General features: G+C 45.2%; 1 protein-coding gene across 1 annotated transcript in view; it reads right to left on the reverse strand.

Annotated features, from left to right (window-relative positions):
- The window catches only part of OTC (ornithine transcarbamylase), a 36,051-nt gene that overhangs the window by 17,396 nt on the left and 575 nt on the right, over positions 1 to 18,080 (reverse strand). The window contains exons 2-4 of the mRNA XM_058829194.1: positions 17,566 to 17,645; positions 14,605 to 14,749; positions 13,935 to 14,016 (exon numbers count right to left, since the gene is read on the reverse strand). Coding sequence (XP_058685177.1) covers positions 13,935 to 14,016; positions 14,605 to 14,749; positions 17,566 to 17,645 — 307 coding nt within the window. The remainder of the gene's footprint in view (positions 1 to 13,934; positions 14,017 to 14,604; positions 14,750 to 17,565; positions 17,646 to 18,080) is intronic.

An 18,080-nucleotide genomic window follows, 5' to 3' on the forward strand; every position in this document is an offset into this window, starting at 1 on the left:
GAAGGGTTTACCATGATGGGCACCTGGGGACAAACCATTCTTTATGACCGGGGAGCAACTGGGGTAAACCACCTCTGAACTTAATAAAACCAAGCAATATGGGCGGCAACATCTCCCCCTTTCCTTTTAAGAAACAGAGGAAGGCGTGGGGTCTAGGGGAGCAGAGGGTACAGCAAACCATTCAGGAGAGGGAAGAGGGAAGAGGAGGAGGAGGGGAAAGAGGGTTTACATCAACATAGTTAACTTGCCGTGGGGGGAATAACAAAGAAAGGATAAATTGAATTAAACACTTCCGCAACACCGCGAATGTACCTAAAATAAAAAAAATTACAAAAACAATCTATAATATGGTCCTTATAACAGAAGAGAGCCATCCGGAGACACCCCATCCTGCAGGAGCACGGTGGCCAGTGCGACGTTCGGGGTGGTCATCCTTCTGATGGCTCTCTAAAATTAAAGGAAAACAAATACTTCAGTTAACATAAAGGGAGAGCAAAAAATCAATAGAGAAAAGGGGTTCGAGACATTCCTCCTCCTCGTCGTCCTCGGGGGTTACTGGGGCGGCCTGCACGGACGCAGCGACATCCTCTTGCTCATCTGGTGGCCTGGTAGGATGTTTTGGGACATAAGGTTTCACCCACTTTTGTGGGATCCACCTTAGTCCCTGGGGCGAGGAGACGCAAGCGTAACCTCGCCCCCAGGTCACCAGATCGAATGGACCCAGGATCTTTTGGGTCTCTGGGTCCCGGACCAGCACTGGAGGGCGATGTTGGAGCTCGTAGTTGCTGGTGGAGTTAAAGTGCAGTGCCACTGGAGGATTGGGATTAGTATCAGTACAGTTCAGAAAATTGATAGTAAACAGCGCCTTTGATAGCCTATCCTGAGGGGCGCAACCTTTCATTGAATCCCATTGACGTTTTAGGACGCGTTTGAGCGACTGGTGGGCTCGCTCTACAATCGCTTGGCCGGTGGGGGAGTGTGGGATGCCTCTCTTATGTGTCACTCCCCAACTCTGCAGGAATTCTTCCAGTTTCCTGGAAATGTATGCTGGGCCATTATCTGTCTTTAGCTCTTTGGGGACCCCCAGCACAGAGAAAGCCTGCAAGAGGTGTTTGCAGACATGCTCGGCTTTCTCTCCTGTGTGGGCAGAAGCAAAGACTGCCCCTGAGAAAGTGTCTATGGATACATGTACGAACTTCAGCCCGCCAAATTCGGGAATGTGAGTTATATCCATCTGCCACACCTCACAGCTCCCCAGGCCTCGAGGGTTCACCCCCGCCCCTAGAGAGGGCATGACAGTGGTCTGGCAATGGGGGCATGTGGCCACAATGGCTCTGGCCTGATCCCGCCGCAGGTGGAATTGGCAGACCAGGCCAGGCACATTCTGATGGAACATTTGGTGGCTCAGCTTAGCTTGTTGGAACCGATCGGGGAGCTGAGCCATGGAAACAGGGGCAGCGAGGGAATCAGCCATCTGGTTTCCCTCGGCTACTGGGCCGGGGAGATCTGTGTGCGACCTCACATGCATCACGAAAAATGGTTGCTTCCTGTGGGAAACAGTATATATTAATTTAGAAAGCAACTCGAACAATTTTGGGTTAGAGACCTCCTTCAGGGCAGCGTGTTCCGCTCTGGCAACCACCCCTGCAACATAGGCCGAATCAGTGACTAAATTGAAAGGTTCAGAGAACCTCTCAAAGGCCCTGACGACTGCATCCAACTCAGCAACCTGTGGAGATCCCTCCACATATTGAACATCTGCTTCCCACTGCTGAGTCTCAGGATTTCTCCAAGTCACCACAGACTTGTGAGATGCCCCGGATGCGTCAGTGAACACAGTCAGGGCTTTGAGGGGCTTCCTGCTCCGTACTTCTTTTGGAATTGGTTCGAATTTGGAATTGAAAAATTTGTGGGCAGGGGCATGAACAGAGACCTGGCCCTCAAAACTATCTAAAGCAATCTGGAGTGTCTCATTTTCCCGAAGTAACTGATTAAACATCTCTTTTGTCAGCTTATTTGGGGACTCTTTGTCCCGAGACAAGCTGACTGGTACCCGAATGCATGCAAAGTCGCACCCAGCCATCTCCCGAAGCCTGGCCCGAGCTCTCCCGATGAGCTGAGCCATCAGCTCCTGTGGCTGGGTGACACTTTTGGACCTTTGATGGCTCAAGAAAACCCACTCTATGATTAAGAGGGGATCCTTTGAGCCCTGGTCCCACTGAAAAATCAGCCCACTGAGGTGTGGCATTCTCCCGAGCACAATAAACTCAAAAGGCAGGGTCGGTTCGTACCGATGCGCCTGTCTTTCAACAAGGGCCTCTTCTACTTTCTCCAGGGCTTTCCTCGCTTCTGGGGTCAGGGTCCTGGGAGAACTCAGCTCCTTCTCCCCCTTCAAAAGTGTGAAGAGGGGGGCTAGGTCTTCAGTGGAAAGGCCCAGCCAAGGCCTGACCCAGTTTAAGGTCCCACACAGCGAGTGAAGGTCTGACAAGGTTTTCGGATTGCTGTTTATTGCCAATTTTTGAGGCACAACGGTCCTCTCAGCAATCCGCAGACCCAGATACTTCCAGGGTGGCATCCGTTGAACTTTATCCTCCTGGAGTTGAAAGCCTGCAGATGTTAAAGCCTTAACCACTCGGTCAAGTGATCGGGTGAGTAGATCGTCATGGGGGGCGCACACTAGGACATCATCCATATAGTGATGGATGATGACCTCCCCCATCTCTTTGCGCACGGGAGACAGCAATGAGGAAACATACCACTGGCAGATGGTGGGTGAATTCTTCATGCCTTGTGGCAACACCCGCCAGTGGAATCTCCTCATTGGGGCTTCTCGGTTGAGGGTGGGCACCGAGAAGGCAAACCGTGGGGCGTCATCAGGGTGCAAGGGAATTTGAAAGAAGCAGTCTTTTATATCAATTACGGCCAGATCCCAATTTCGGGGGAGCATCGTTGGGGTAGGCATCCCTGGTTGGAGGGGTCCCATGTCAACAATGATCTTATTGATGGCACGAAGGTCGTGAAGGAGCCGCCACTTGTCTTTCCCCGGCTTCCGGATAACAAATACCGGGGAGTTCCAAGGGCTGGTAGTCTCTACAATATTACCTTTTAATAATTGCTCCTCCACGAGCTCGTTGAGCGCCCTTAATTTGTCTTTTCGAAGCGGCCACTGATCAATCCAGATTGCTTCATCAGTGGTCCAATCAAGTTTTTGGAAGGGGCGCTCTACAGTGGCCGCTATTAAAAATCCCGAGGGGTTTTCGGGATTTCAATCTTTACCCCCCATTGTGACATAAGGTCTCTCCCCCACAAGGGAACCTGAAAATCTGCAACGAATGGGCGCAGGTTTGCCAATTGCCCATCCGGCCCCATAATTTGCACTACGCTCCTTGATACTTGCGCTAATTGAGTACCCCCTATACCCTGAATTTTCCCTGCCACAGGTTGCAGCTCCCAATGTGACGGCCATCTCCTCTGGGGGATGATCGTCACATCTGCCCCCGTATCAAGCAGACCCTTCAGATGGACAGATTCCGCACCCTGCTTGATGCTGCAATCGATGATGGGTTTGTCCTCACCCACTATTTCTGTCCAGTAGACGCCTGGTGCGTGGTCGTCCACTGGGACTCCCTCCGGGACAGGAATATATTGGGCTATGATGTGCCCCTTCGGGAGAAAATATGGTGGGTGAATGCAGCGCGCTAAGAGGAGGAGATCTTCCGGACCCTCTGGGAAGGTGATCGGGGAGATCTCAATCTCTGGGGGTGTGTGTTTAGTGTCCCCGATGGCGATGTACTTACAGTCACATCCAGTGTTTTTCTTGCCTCCCTCCAGTGGATCCACAGCAACTACTGTCCAGTGCTGGGTTTGAAAGAGGATGTCCTTGGTGGTGGTTAGATGTCGCATCCGGTTGGGTGTCCAAGCCTGATGTAAAAAGCCCCCCTCCCCCGCAAGGCCTGCCCCATTTATCGCTTCGCGCGGGGCAGGCTCGCGCAGCTCCCCTAGTTTTTTTTTATTATTGTATTGTTTGCCCTCGCCCCCGCACTGCTCCCTTGGCTAGGATGCCCTGCCGGGCAGTCCCTAGCTAGATGTCCAGGTTGCCTGCAGCGGAAACACAGTGGTTGACGCGCTGGTGATGGTGGAAACTGCGTCACTGCTACAGTAGGCGCTCGTCTCAACTGTTGCGGTGGGATGGCTCTGGACATCCCCATCATCGGCACCTTCCTGGAGCAGGCTTCGATGAGGATGTCTAGTGTCGGGGTTGGGTAGAGAGGCAAACTGAAAATTATCTGTTTACAAATGTCATTGGCATTGGCTTTTGCCACTTCTAATACAAGCTGTTCTTGTAGATTTGCCTCTTCTACTTGCTTCTCTGCCTGGGCTTGCAATCTATTGATAAACTTATTAAAAGGTTCATTAGGGAGATGGAAAATACTCATTAAATTTATCTGGGGTCCCTCCTCAGGTAATGTATTGAAAACCTTTTCTGCGGCCTCCATGACTTTAATCAGGACAGGCTGGGGTAATACCCTGGCCTGCTCCTCTGGCTTGTCCCAATTTCCCTCACCGCACAAGTGATCTAAAGTCAGAGGGACTCCATCTATACATCCATCAATACTGTGCAAGAGGCTTGGAAGGATGGTCTCTAATGATCTCTTCCACCCCTGTTTCCACAACCTGAAGTCAGCTGTGGAGAGTAGGCAGGAAAACAACTCCTTCAGATCACTGGGCACCATTTCGTTTGCAGAAAAGGTAGCTTTTAATAGACCTTTAAAATATTCACTACCTCTCCCAAACTCCTTCTGTGCCTTGCACAGCTCCCTCTTAATTTGGAAGGAGAGGGCTTCCCATTCCCGGGACCGCCCACCCCTTCCACGAAAAGTCACCGGTGCGGCAAGGGGGATTTCTACCTGTTCCGGGTTCTGGCTTCCAGGCTTACCACCTCTAGCTCCCAAAGCATGGGAACCAGGTGTGGGACCGTGGGAACCGGAAGAAAGGGCGTGGGAACCAGGAGCCGGAGGGGGCGGGACTGGAGGACCGACTGAGGAGGAGGGCAAGGGGGAGGAGCGGCAATCAGAAAAGGCGGGGTTTAGGTGCATGACTTCAGAGGGGCCCGCCCCTGAGGAGGAGGAGGTTTTCGAGGGGAACTGGGTGGAGTTAGGGTAGGGAGAAGGGGTGGAGCTAGGGAGGAAAGGGTTGTTCATGGGGGTCTGAAAGGGATTATGGGGAGAAGAGGCACAAGGGAAGGTCCCAGCCATGTGGTCCCCGCCATTTTGTGCCCTCCGGGAGCCCTCTTGAGGATTAGGAGAGGGGTAGGGGAACACAGGGGAACACTGGAAACTGGGGGAAACTGAGGCACGGGGATCTGAGGGTGAAAACTGGGGACTTGCAACTTGGGAAATGTTTAGCTGAGGGTTTGTAACTGGGGAGACGGGGGAATGGAAAAGTGCTCTGGTAACTTGGCCAGGGCTACCAGGACAGGGGTTCTGGGAGAGACGTGGGGAGCCCGGGATCCTGTTACCCTTGGGGGAACCCTGAACAGGACAATTTGCCCTGCAGGTCGCTCCACAGGTCTCCCTCAACTCGGGATCAGGGGGAGAGGAACACGGGGATGGGAAAACTGGGGAAACTGGGGCAGTTTGTGGCGTTTGCTCCTGCATCATTTTTTTTTCTTTTATTACGGCAGACTGAATTAAGATAAACAATGTTACAAATTTGTCAGCCGATGTATCTCCTTCATTCACTAACTCTGTTAACTTTATTCCGACTTCATTCCAAAACTCTACGGTGTTTGCTCTGTCTGGGGTGAAGTTGGGGAAATGCAGGAACAGCCATCTCACAAACTGTTTCACCCTCCCACGAGAAAACCGTCTACTCTCTCCTTCAAGGGTACCCACAACTTGGTAGAAAACTCTTTTTTGCTGTGCTGACAGACGTGCGCCCATCTTTCTAACCCCAGTACAGCAGTTCCCACCACCCCCTGCAGCTAAAGGCACACGTAACAAAGTACGGGTCTGAACCGGGCTACCCCACACTCCCTCCCCGAGGGATTCTCAACACACAGCAGGGGGAGCTGCACACCAACACACAGCAGGGGGAGCTGCACACACTTGCACACCCCCTCGTCCCCCACGTGGGGCTACTCACCCAATTCCAGACCGGTGCTGCAGGAGACGTCCACAAACCCCGAGGCGATCGTCGGCACGTCGACGGTTGCCACCTCGATCCCCGGGAGCAGCACTCGACAAAAATGAGTCTGCTCTACCGGGGTAGCTGCCGCTCACAGTCTTTTGTAAAATCCACACAAGTGCGTAGATTCACCGACTTCTCCGGGGGTCTCCACGCCTCACGAGAGGCCCCGCGTTGAGCGTCATCTGTCGCTGCCCGCTCGGCCCCTTTTTGCCTCGGCTAGCTGTGGCCGATGTCAGCGGCAGGAGTGGGGAACCAGGCAAGCACTGCGAGGCTCAACCTGGAACCTCCAGAGCTCCTCTGCGCTCTGGCGTTGTGGCTCGCAGGGCGACACAGGTTGTGACGAAGGGAGAAAGAGTACTCAGGCTCTCCCTATTTCCCAGGAACAAGTTTATTCCAACAGGTGCAGGGCTGGGATCACAGGGGAGAGGTCTGAGCCGAGACCCTGGGCACCCCCATGCGCCAGGTTTTAAGGACCGTGGGCGGCTCGTATGGTGACCAATGGGACAACAGCAACGGAGGGGTTAAGGGTGGGGATTACAATATGCAGGACCAATGGTAGGGACCCGGGGGGGGGGAAAGCAACTGTACAATCAATAGGGCGTCGAGGAAGGGATGATAGGCAAGGAAAGAACTGGAACAAAAGGTGGGGGTTCACATAGATTGACAGGGCTTAGGGGCAGGATTAGGGTGATGGATGGGGAACAATCTGGAAAAATGGGAAGGGTTTACCATGATGGGCACCTGGGGACAAACCGTTCTTTATGACCGGGGAGCAACTGGGGTAAACCACCTCTGAACTTAATAAAACCAAGCAATATGGGCGGCAACAGTAGTCCAAAGAACTGGATGGATTAGGTATGAAGAATAAAATCCATTTGTGAGCAGGAGAAAGACTTGAGCATCATTGAAGAATATGAAACACTTTGGGGAACTACAAAGGTGTCTGAAGAGTGAATGAAGACATATTACATTTCAAGGGCAGCTCTCAGTTTCTCTGCTGCTTTATTTTAATTGCACCACCAATAGAAAGTTATCACAAGCAACCATCTGACAGACAGGCAAGAAACATCTTTTCACCAACATCTGAGTCTCTCTGCCTTAAACCACGCCTGGTTTAAGTCTGAAGCCTCTTTCTACTGAACCTGAGTGTAAAGTCCCTCATGGCCACACATTGGGAGGATGGGGCCTGATGGGACTGCTTTATGAACTGTCACAGATGCTTTAGCATAAGCCTAGCACAGGACACAGGGTCCCACAGCTGGGGATGTACAAAGTGCACGATTTGAACAGGTTTGTATGTGCCCCTGTAAGGCATTTTCTGTGTGATAAGAACAACTCCCCTTCAGTACAGAAATGTTCTGTAGGCAGATTTTGCCCTGTCACTCACATTTCTGATGGAGGAAATTTTCAGAGAGTTTTACTATGGAAAAAACAGCCTTGTTGAGAAAACACTGTGGGCTGTGAGTCTTTTATTGTGACAAAAATCTAAAAAGAAGCCCATCTTTATATTGCCAGGAAGAGAAAGGCTGCACATAGCACATTAAAGTAGAGACCCCCACTTTTTTTACCAAACTGTGATGTGTTGGAGATGCTGATGAATTTCATGCTGTTAGAGGAAAAAAAAAAATAAAAAGAGAGAGGAAAAAAGAGAAAAAAAGAAGTGGAAAAGGAAATTAAAATTAGAAGAAAAGGTCAAAAGCTGCTCAGGCTGGCTGCATCCATTAGATGGCACTGCCGACAGATTCAGCACTACAGCTTTAGCACAGTGGTTGTGCAGGTCTGTCATACATTACAAACTTTGTCCCACAGTTACTTTTTTAAAGAGGATTAAACCAGGACTGAACACTGAAACCTTTCACAGATAAAACCAACAGGTACAGGCAGCAGGTCTGGGCCCCACAGCTGGGCTCTTCACACAGAGCAACCCTTATTAACCACCTTTTCCTGCCAGCAGCAGGGTTGAGGTGAGGTCTTCTGCTTTACATCAGTTCAGACAGCCTCTGGAGTTTAAAATACAATAGAGAAAAAACAATACTGGCAAATCATTGTCTTTGGATGCCTCAATTTCCTTAAATGTCAGATTAAAAGTAATGATGCTCCAGGTCCCTGATGAAATGCAAATTTCTGCTCCCCTAGCCATTCATTTTATTAAATCGGCTCTTTTTAATTGCTTGTTGTTTTCTTTAAGGATTGCTCCAAATTGCAACAATATTGCAAGTCAGACACAGAAGACTTCTAAGAATGAAGGACCATTTATTCTACTATTGCTTTTTTCACCTCCCCTCTGCAGCTCAGACACAAACACTGTATTTAGAGGACTGTGTATGCAAACTACACATTACAGCCTGTTTATTCAGTGCAAATTTTTAAGTCAAGACCTCAAGGATGAACTGTTGTTGGCAGTAGCTTTTCCTTCCAAAATTCTTATATATATTTTTTGGAGTCATATACAATTATGTCAGTGATTTATTCCTGCAAGTTTCACACAATACAGCAGCTCTGCATTTTAGGATTCTAAATGCATACATTTTGGTACATGACTCACAATCCAGGCAGGCTCAAATGGACATGTTCTGTTTTCTATAAATGATACCCAGGTAAAAAATGGGAATCTGAACATTTATTCAGAATTGCCAGATGTCAGGCAGCCCAGTCAGAGCTGCCACCTGGAGTCTGTGTACATAGCAGAGCCCTGATGTGTTGGGCTTTCTGCTCATGAACCGGCCATCTGTGCAGGGCTTGGGAACATATTTCCATTGAAAACTTTCCATCTGGAAATACAGGAGCTCTATGCTCTAGTTTTGTATATAGTTGCAGAGACAGAATCGTTTCAGATTCTTTCATCCAGACTACCAGTAGAAAGGGGAAAAAAAAATGATGATTTTTGAAGGTATGCAGGCACCAATTCAGCAAATAAACACTGGAGTGCTGTGTTAAACTGGGAGATCTAATCCTCTTTGTTGTCACAACCTGGTCATATCCAAAGCCACATGCTAAATATTTATATGAATCAACAAACTACTAAATGTTCATACTGCAAATCCAGAATAGATTATTACCTCATGTCCACACTTCTCACTACTGTTAGTTTTCAAAATACGTTTTCACACCTCGTGCTGTGGCACATTATTGACCCCATTTATTCAGACTCTTTCAGACAGGACATGAGTGAAATCTTCATCCCAGGCTGTCCCTGCTATGTGGGGCAAAGAGGCCAAAAGGAATACTGTAGTTCACAGGCTGGCTACACAGTTCTGGGGCTGTCACCAGGAGACACACACAGTCATCTTCTCAGACTCAAAAGAAGGATCTTTTTCAGAATTTCAAGACATATGGATTTGCATTTATTAATTTCCTCATTGCCTGCCCAGATTTACAAAATAGAAAGTATTTTTCCATTTAGACTGATAACAAAGAACTCTCCTAGGAAGCAATTACAGAATATCCCTAAAGCAGAAACTAAAAACTGATAAGCAATTTTTAAAAGTTATTTTTAAGCTACCCTTTTAAGTGGAGAGTAAACTAAGAGTGCATTTTGGCCCTCTGTAAAGGGGCCAAGCTAAATAATACTTAGCCACTCCAACAGAAAACAGACCCTGTACCTGTGCCATGTAATACCATCCCCACTACATTAGTTCATATGCTATGATGCAATTATTTCTGTGACTCTGTGTAGCAGTCTTCAGGCATGGCCATCATGTTCCTCTCACCCCACTGTGTAGGAAGAGTGAGTTGGAAGTAATTCCACTAAAGCCAGTGGCTCTGAACCCCTGTAAGGCTGTTAAGATCTTGTATATTCCAGTGTACAACAAAAGAAGGGAGGCTGAGCTTTCCTACCTGCGCTGTTTTCTCTCCATTTCTACCCTGTGAAATATTGTCTGCATTCAGTATTTGTGAAATGGTTGGATTTATTTATGACTTATTCACTAAAACATAACTGCAGCTATATATTCTAAGAGCAATAGTGACAATCAGAATATTTTACACCAAAGCTATAACAAAAACAGAGCATTCACCTTTGTCCCATGCCTGAGGATGTTTATTTTACAAGTAATGTATGACCATGTGAATAGTTCTGTTTTCAAAAAGTACACAAGATTTTATGCAGAATGGGTATGGGATTCTGACTGTGAAGAGGTGACATTTTCCAGTGTAATAGCAGATACGTCACATTTTCCAATAAAATAGCCAGTGACAGAAATAAATCTACTAGGCTCACAGACTGGATTTACTTTGCCACTACTCTGTGGAAGTTACTTCTAGTTCTGCATTAAACTTACAACATCACTACTCATCTTAGAAATGGTAAAATTATATGGATTTCAGAAATACACATTAGAACAAGATTAAAGAGGCAATGAATTATACCTCAAGGAACCATATATTATTCAGTACAGTTGCAATGTCATTAGAATAAAACAGGATGTTGGAAAACCTTAAATATCAACTGATCTATTACAATGAGTCATAAATTAATGTTTTGATAATCTTCAATTGATCTGGACAACTGGGAGAAATGCAAAAATGTCACCCCTAAGTTAAATAAGGGCAAGAAGGAGGACTCGGAGAATACAGACTAAGCTGCCTCACCTTGATCCATGGGAAAGTGATGAAGCAATTAATCCTGGAAACCATTTCTAGGCAGATTAAGGTCAAGAAAATCATCAGGACTAGTTGGCATGGCTTCACCCAGAGGAAGTCATGCTTGAGCACCTTGATCAACCTCTATGATTCTATAACTGGCCTGGTAGATGAGGGGAGGGTGGTGGGTTTTGTCTGCCTGGACTTCATTGTGTCCACTGACAGTGTCTCTCCCAAAACATCCTCCTAGCCAAGCCCTGGATGCCTGGGCTGGATGAGCAGAACATGGAATGGGTTCAGAATTGTCCACATGGCCAGGCCTGAGAGTGGTGACCACGAAATCCAGTTGGAGACCAGTGACCTGTGGTACTTTAGGGGTCCTTTTTGTCCAGTCCTGTTTAACACCTGTGTTAAGGGCCTCAATGATCGAGTGTGGTTTCAACAAGTCTGCTGAAGACATAAAACTGGGAGGAATGGCTGGTACATCACAGGGTCATGCTGCTGTCCAGAGGGATCCTGGCAGGCTGGAAAAATGGTCTGACAGGGGCCCCATGAAGTTCAGCAAGGAGAGATGTGAAGTCCTGAACCTGAGGAAGAACAGCCTCATGCACAGGGACATGATGGGAGCCTCCCAGCTGGGAAGCAGCTTGGCAGAGAAGGACTTAGGAGTCCTGGTGGACAAATTGAACATGATCCAGCAGTGTGTGTACCTTTCCAGCAAGGGTGGTGAATGGTGTCCTGGACTGCACCAGACAAATGCTGCCAAGAGGTGGAGGGAGGTGAACCTTCCTCTTCATACGGCACTGGTGGGACCAAACCTCAAGAGTCTGAATTTGGGATCCTCAGTAAGAGAAACATGGACATACTGGATACAGCTGGTATGTCCATGTTAAGAAAGGGTCACAAAGATGGCTGAGGGACTGAAGCATATTTATTTCTATGAGAAGAAAAGCTGAGAGAGCTGGGACAGCACAGCTTAGAGAGCAGAAGGCTCAGGGGGGAATATTGCTAGTGTATATAAACACCTGAAGGGATGAGGCAAAGAAGACAGAACTAGGTGTTTTCCAGTAGTGCAGTGAGAACAAACTGGGAAGATCCCTCTGAATAGGAAATTCTATTTACTGAAAAGCTGAGTGAACAATGGCATAGGTTGCCAAAGAAGATTGTGGAATCTTCATCCTTGGAGATATTCAAAAGGCTTCTGGACATGGTCCTGGACAACTGGATCTAGAAGACCCTGCTTGAGCAGGGGATTGGACCAGATGACCTTTGGAGATTACTTCCAACTTCAACCATTCTGTTTATTTCTTTTTCAATAATGTTGTTCTTTATAGGCGCAGGGACAGTAGGAATTCTGAAAAGACTCCCATGGTGTTAATATGTCCCAACAAACTCCTAGACACTGGACAGAGAAGATTTTGTAATCAGTGCTTTCCAAGTCTCTACTCTGTAATGAAATCCACTGATTTAGCTGTTTCTGAGAGTTGTAAAGTTTGTTTAGATTAATCTCATCCCCAGGACCTTGCCCTCTCTCAAGTTATTGAAGGGTCAGCTCTTGGGAAGTGCTATTTGAGATGTCTCAGGAACTTCATAAATAAACACTTCAGTGAGTCCACTGCAATTGTCCACTTTCACTAGACATTAGAAAATTTGTATTAAATTATCTTGTTTAGCCAAAATGAACATATGTGGCCCCACATTTGTTTTGAATTAGAAATTATTGGAGGGAGTTATTCATATTAAATGCAGCGGAAATGTATAGAATTTTTGTGGACTGAAAAAACTTCAGTCTGCCTTTGAAGCAAAATCTTAGGCTTAACAGACTTAAGACCAATTAACTGAAGGTGTGAAGTTAATGCAAAGAAGCTAAACTGCATTAAACTCCCTTGTGGAAGCTCTCACTCAGAAATAAATTTGTTTTATTTCACTGAAGCTTAATTCTCTCTTGGATGAATTTATGTGCATTAACTCCCTTCCTTAACTTAATTCATTTGAACTTTCTTGAGCTTCCCCCTTCCATAAGCCTTCAAAAGCCAAGGACTAAGCAGTGTTTCCCTCAGAATACAGAAGAATGAAGGATAAACAGATCCAGAGAATTCATTACCTGGCCATATACCAGGATGGCAGGCAACAAGAAACTGGACTAAAAACTCAGGAATTAAAAGGTGGGTGGTCTTCACAGAAAGGGAATGCACAGTAGTAAGTCCTCATTATCTGAAGAAAACAGAAAGCAACAAGTCTGATTAAAGAGCAGGATCAGCAGACAAATGGCTGTGCCAGACAACACCAAGGCAAATTCAGAAATGCTTGAAGTTTACGTATCTGCTTTTTCCTTCCATTATTTTTACCTTCTCTCTTACAGCTTGTAAAGAAATGTGAATACTCAACAGGTTTCCTGTTCCTTCACTAGGGGAAAGTGAGGCATGCTGGGTCAATTTAAATGAGCGAAGAGCTTCCTTGATGCATCACCATTTCAGAGTTATTTCCTGCTATGAATGCTATGAATGTTATGAATGATGAATGATTTATTTCAGCAGTGCCACTGAATTCAGAACAACTACCATGCAAATAAAGATACCATATGTACATGTTTCAGTGTTGGCAGGACTGTAACCTAAAAGAAAAATGTTCCAGTGCCTGATATTATTAGGCTAATACCCTTGAGTTTTCATCAAGTTATCTTCCCCTGTAGGTAATCATATTAATTTTTCTCCTGAATTTATATAAAGGCATTACTGTGATTTCCAGTCTAAACACATACTTTGAAGTGTAACAATGGTAATGCATATTACATTAGGAAAATATTTATTAGAGCTTGCACAAAATTAAATTTGTGATGCTTACTGAAGTAGATGTTAGGAAATGTATATCTTGCCAGTACAACTAGGAGTTTAGACCAGAAATGCTTACTTCTGCCTGTTACTTTATTTCTGATCTACTGTGTTTTGCAAGATTTTGACAAAATTTCAGTGACCAAAGCCATGTGCTTGTGAAATTAATAATGCAAGGTGAAACACAAGTAGCCACCATTCTTTTCTAATTTTTGATTTCAAAGTTTAGGTTTCTCCTGAGTAGCAATTGCTAAATGCAAAATTATGCAGTGTTTCTTAGTACATACTCAATGTATACAGTTTCACATGAAGCCTTACTGTGCTCAGACCTACCTGTTTCTGCAGATAATCTTGTTCTTGTGCTTCTCTTCTCAAAAATCATGGCCAAAGATTTGCCTTGCATCAAAGGCAAATACTGAAACATGAAAAATGAAAGCACTTCAATTTTATAATCATTATACAGTTTAAAGTATGAAATACTTGTTGCACATTTTAATTCACCATTAAAAAAGTTGCAAAAAGTGGATTTTTTTATCTGTGGTTTTATTCTCCTGCCCTTCAATAAATTTATTAGCTGTGGAAAAGTTAAAGGCAAAGAAGGAATTCTAGGCCCAAAAGCAACTGCATTTTGGCACTCAGTTTGAGCCAGCATTAAGGAAAACTCAGACACTAATTTAATCCCATGAAGGGAATTGTCTTCTCTTTCCTATATTTAGTGCTGCATGTATGCTGTGTGTGGATGGATGAGGTTAGCTGACAACAGGGAGTTAGCTGCACAAACCTGTTTAACCTTTCCACTCACAAAGTCTTCTGAAGTGTTTAAAGAACATCTCTGCAAACTTCACAGGAAGGCTCTTTGATTTGTAGCACATGATTTACAGTATTTAAGAGCTCATGAGATTTTGTTTAGGACATGACAGCTGAAAGGCTTTCTCACAATACTCTTCAGAACAGTATTTATTTCAACATCTGAGGGACCAAAATGACAGTTAAATCATTTTACCTCTCCTTTGTGCTTTATCCTTTGTTTCAAATCTGATGCCATCCACAGCAAATACTTCAGTTCATCAGCTGTGTAGTTCTGTAGAGTAAGGAGGTCCCGACCTTTCAGATGAACATTCATTTGCGCTCGTGTCCCAGACCTTTGGCAAAAGAGCAAAAAATGTGTGTATTTTGCATTCAATGCTAAATTGTACATGTGCTAAAGCCAGTGAGCAAGCACCTGAAATCTCTCCCACTCCCCTCACATGACCCAGCTGGATCATCCTGATAGACTGTGTTAATTAGTTTAACTAACTCCTTCTGTCAGACAGACACAGCAAGCCACTGTGCACTACCTCAATGGCCACTGTAATAATGTTTCAAACTGTATTATAAAATGTAATTAGATATATTTTCTTCTGCCTTCTGAGATGCATACAACTGCATGCTGCCTGTCAAATAAAACCATTCAGAACCTGTAAAATGACTTCTTGTAGACCCCAAAGCTGCTCTTTCAGCAGACAGAATAACAGAAATGGATATCTGTGCTGTTTCTTCCTCAATGCTTTGTGCATGAGTAGATGACACATTCCAACCCCACTCTCACAAAATGTGGTATTTCTATAATTGTGTATGAAACCTCTTCATTACACTGGGGAACAGGGTATAAAAACCCAACAAAACAGCCCGTACCACACAAAAGACATTCTGGACATGTGGTGTTTATACAGTGTATTCTGTCCTCCATCCAGATTTAGGACTTCAGAATTGCCTGAAACTGGATGTTGATAATCACCCACAGAAGTTACATGATGAAATTTCCTCTAGCTTAGATGAGGCATCTTAATAAAAGTCTTGTCCAAGCCAATGTTTCACAGGCAAAAGATTAACAGGGAGTATGGCAGCTCTGTACTTGCTTTTCTCTGGCTCTTTTCTTACAGCCCACCTTAGCACTACACAGCCCACGCTGTACTCTTGCTAAGGTTTTTATGGATATGAGCAAAACATGTATTTTTATTTCAAATCAACATTTTTAGACTGATCTAATGAAATAGAGACCAAAACAGTGTGAAGAAGTGAACTGAGTGCAACTAATACTTTTCTATTTCCAATTGTATTTGTGTTTTATAGTTCCCTTTAGCTCACCATTGAGACTAGGCTCAGAGGCAGTGCCTGTTAATTGCCAAGCCCTGGAATCCACAGCCAGGGAAATTTTCCCAGATATCCCCCCATGAGGCTTTGGACACGGTCCCACGTGACAGCCTGAGCCCCACACTGCAAAGCCCTGGCTGAACAGGGCACAAACCACTGGCCAGATGGACACCAGGGACTGGTGGGCAGAGGTTCCTGCAGCTGCAGGCCAGGGAAGAGGGCTGTCCCTCAGGGCTCTTGTTCCACTTGGATTTAAGCCATTTCAGAACTGTCCAAATTCTTTGTTTCTGTCACATTCCTTTTCAGTAGATTCTGCTTTGGTTTTCAGAGTGCCACCTTCTCAGCTCAGTGCTCTTTGTGTCCTCCTTTCTCTTCTGCCTTTCTTTGCCTGCTCTGTTTCTTTCCTAGTGTCCATCTGCACCCATGGCAGTTCCAGCCAAAGAGCCTCACCACATCATTTTGCCAAGTTCACATGCTAAAGCAGCCCTTGATGAAGTTATGAAGGCTGGTCATGAGATGTCATTGTAAGATATTGCTCTGCTTGGGTTTCAGCCCTTTCAGAGCTTTGCTTTAGAGGGCAGGAACATATTTTCCATGCTGGAAGCTGGAATTCCAGACCACTGCAGTGTGTGCCATGGATCACAGAGGGGAATTCTGCAGTGCCTCGCAAGGGAGCTGTGCAGGTGACAAGGTCCTAAAGCCATGTGGACTCCCAGCGCAAATGTTTGTCTGCTGGACGTTTTCAAGCACATTCCCAGCTCAAAGCAGAGAGAAGGAGAAAATGGAAGCAAGTTTATGGGCATGATCAGGTAGTTTCACACCATGAAAAACAGTCCACGAAGATAAGCTACTGAAATCCACTCTTGAATACCAAGACACTTAGTTTATAATCATGGGGTTGGCTTTAATTTTCACTTGTATATTCTGAAGGAAAATAGTTTTATAACTGTGACTTCTTTAATTACTTTAAGTTTTCAGAACAGGGATTTGCTTTTTTAACTTGTTTGTGGGGAAAAAACTAACCTTGTCCTGCTTTAAAATCCATGCAATTGCTTGCTGCTCCCTACTGTCCTTTGCCTCCTTTTTTCCAGAACAGCTTTGGGGCTGCTCCTTGTTTTTCTCATTTCAGTCTGTAATTCCTTCCAAGGATTTAGAGATTATCTAATCTCAATTTGCCAAATAACAGCTTCTGTTGATAGGTCTTGTTTCACCATCTGGCATGACTGAGAATTGGACTGAGAAATATTCACCACTGATTTCTCCACTGGCAGATAGTGAAGCACTTAAATTGGCTACCTGAAGAGGATTTGGAATTACCATCCTTAAGTATTTTCAAGACATGGTTAAGCAAAGGCATAGCTGTTCTCATATGGTGTTTGACAGGTTGCAAGCAGAAAGTTGGACTAGAGATCTGCTCCTGGCCCCTTGAAGATTCTGTTTTATTGCTATGACCTCCAAGAAATTTGTTCCCTTCCCTGTTATCCATATCTGAAAGAGGGGCAGAAATGGAAAAAAATTCATTCCAGAGAAGGAGCATGAGACAACATACCAAAGTTAAAATGTAATGGGCAGAATTGCAAGGTCAGGCAGTTTGGGCTTCTTCCTTTCTGAGCAGGGACAGCATAACTTTGGACTATTAGCACAGACTCACAGACACTAGGATATCCTGAAGTATCAAACACAGTGTGCTTAGCTGGTTATACCCACAGACAGTGGTGATAGCTCATGCCAACATTATGCTATAATGTTAAAACACCCACCAAAAGTAACAATGCTGTGTGTGGAACTTAACAAATCAATTCTCTTCCTCAGAAAACCAGCTTTACTACAGTTGTTTTCCAAACCTGCTTTTCCATCAGCTCTGTTAACTGCAGAAATTTTCTGATTGGCTGCAGTAAAAATCCAAAATTTCTAAAAAAAATTAACATGCAGCCTTTAGGACCACTCTAAAACTGTAACAAATAAATCATAGAACTTGGAAAACATTTGGTTTTCATATGATGTAATGTAGAAATTATAAACAAAAATTACTGCATATTAGGATTCCTGTGAATGTAAAATTTATGCACGTTGTTTTATAGAACTAATCATTTGTTATATAACAAGTGTTAATTCTATTCTTATTGAAGCTGACCTAAAACAATGAGAAAACATGGAATTAAGTTTCACCTGTAAAATTTCAACCTGATTTTGGAGAAGTGACAAACCTGAGAGGCAGCTTAGTGAAATGCTGTCATATGGGTACTTTCCTGAAATCAGGGGGGACAGGCACAGTTGTGTGGGTGCAGAAAGAACCTAAAGCCAGGTCACAGAGGCAGGTCTGCCTGCTTCACTTTGAATCTCCCA

The sequence above is a fragment of the Poecile atricapillus genome, chromosome 1 (genome assembly GCF_030490865.1).
Source record: "Poecile atricapillus isolate bPoeAtr1 chromosome 1, bPoeAtr1.hap1, whole genome shotgun sequence".
Lineage (NCBI taxonomy): Eukaryota > Metazoa > Chordata > Aves > Passeriformes > Paridae > Poecile > Poecile atricapillus.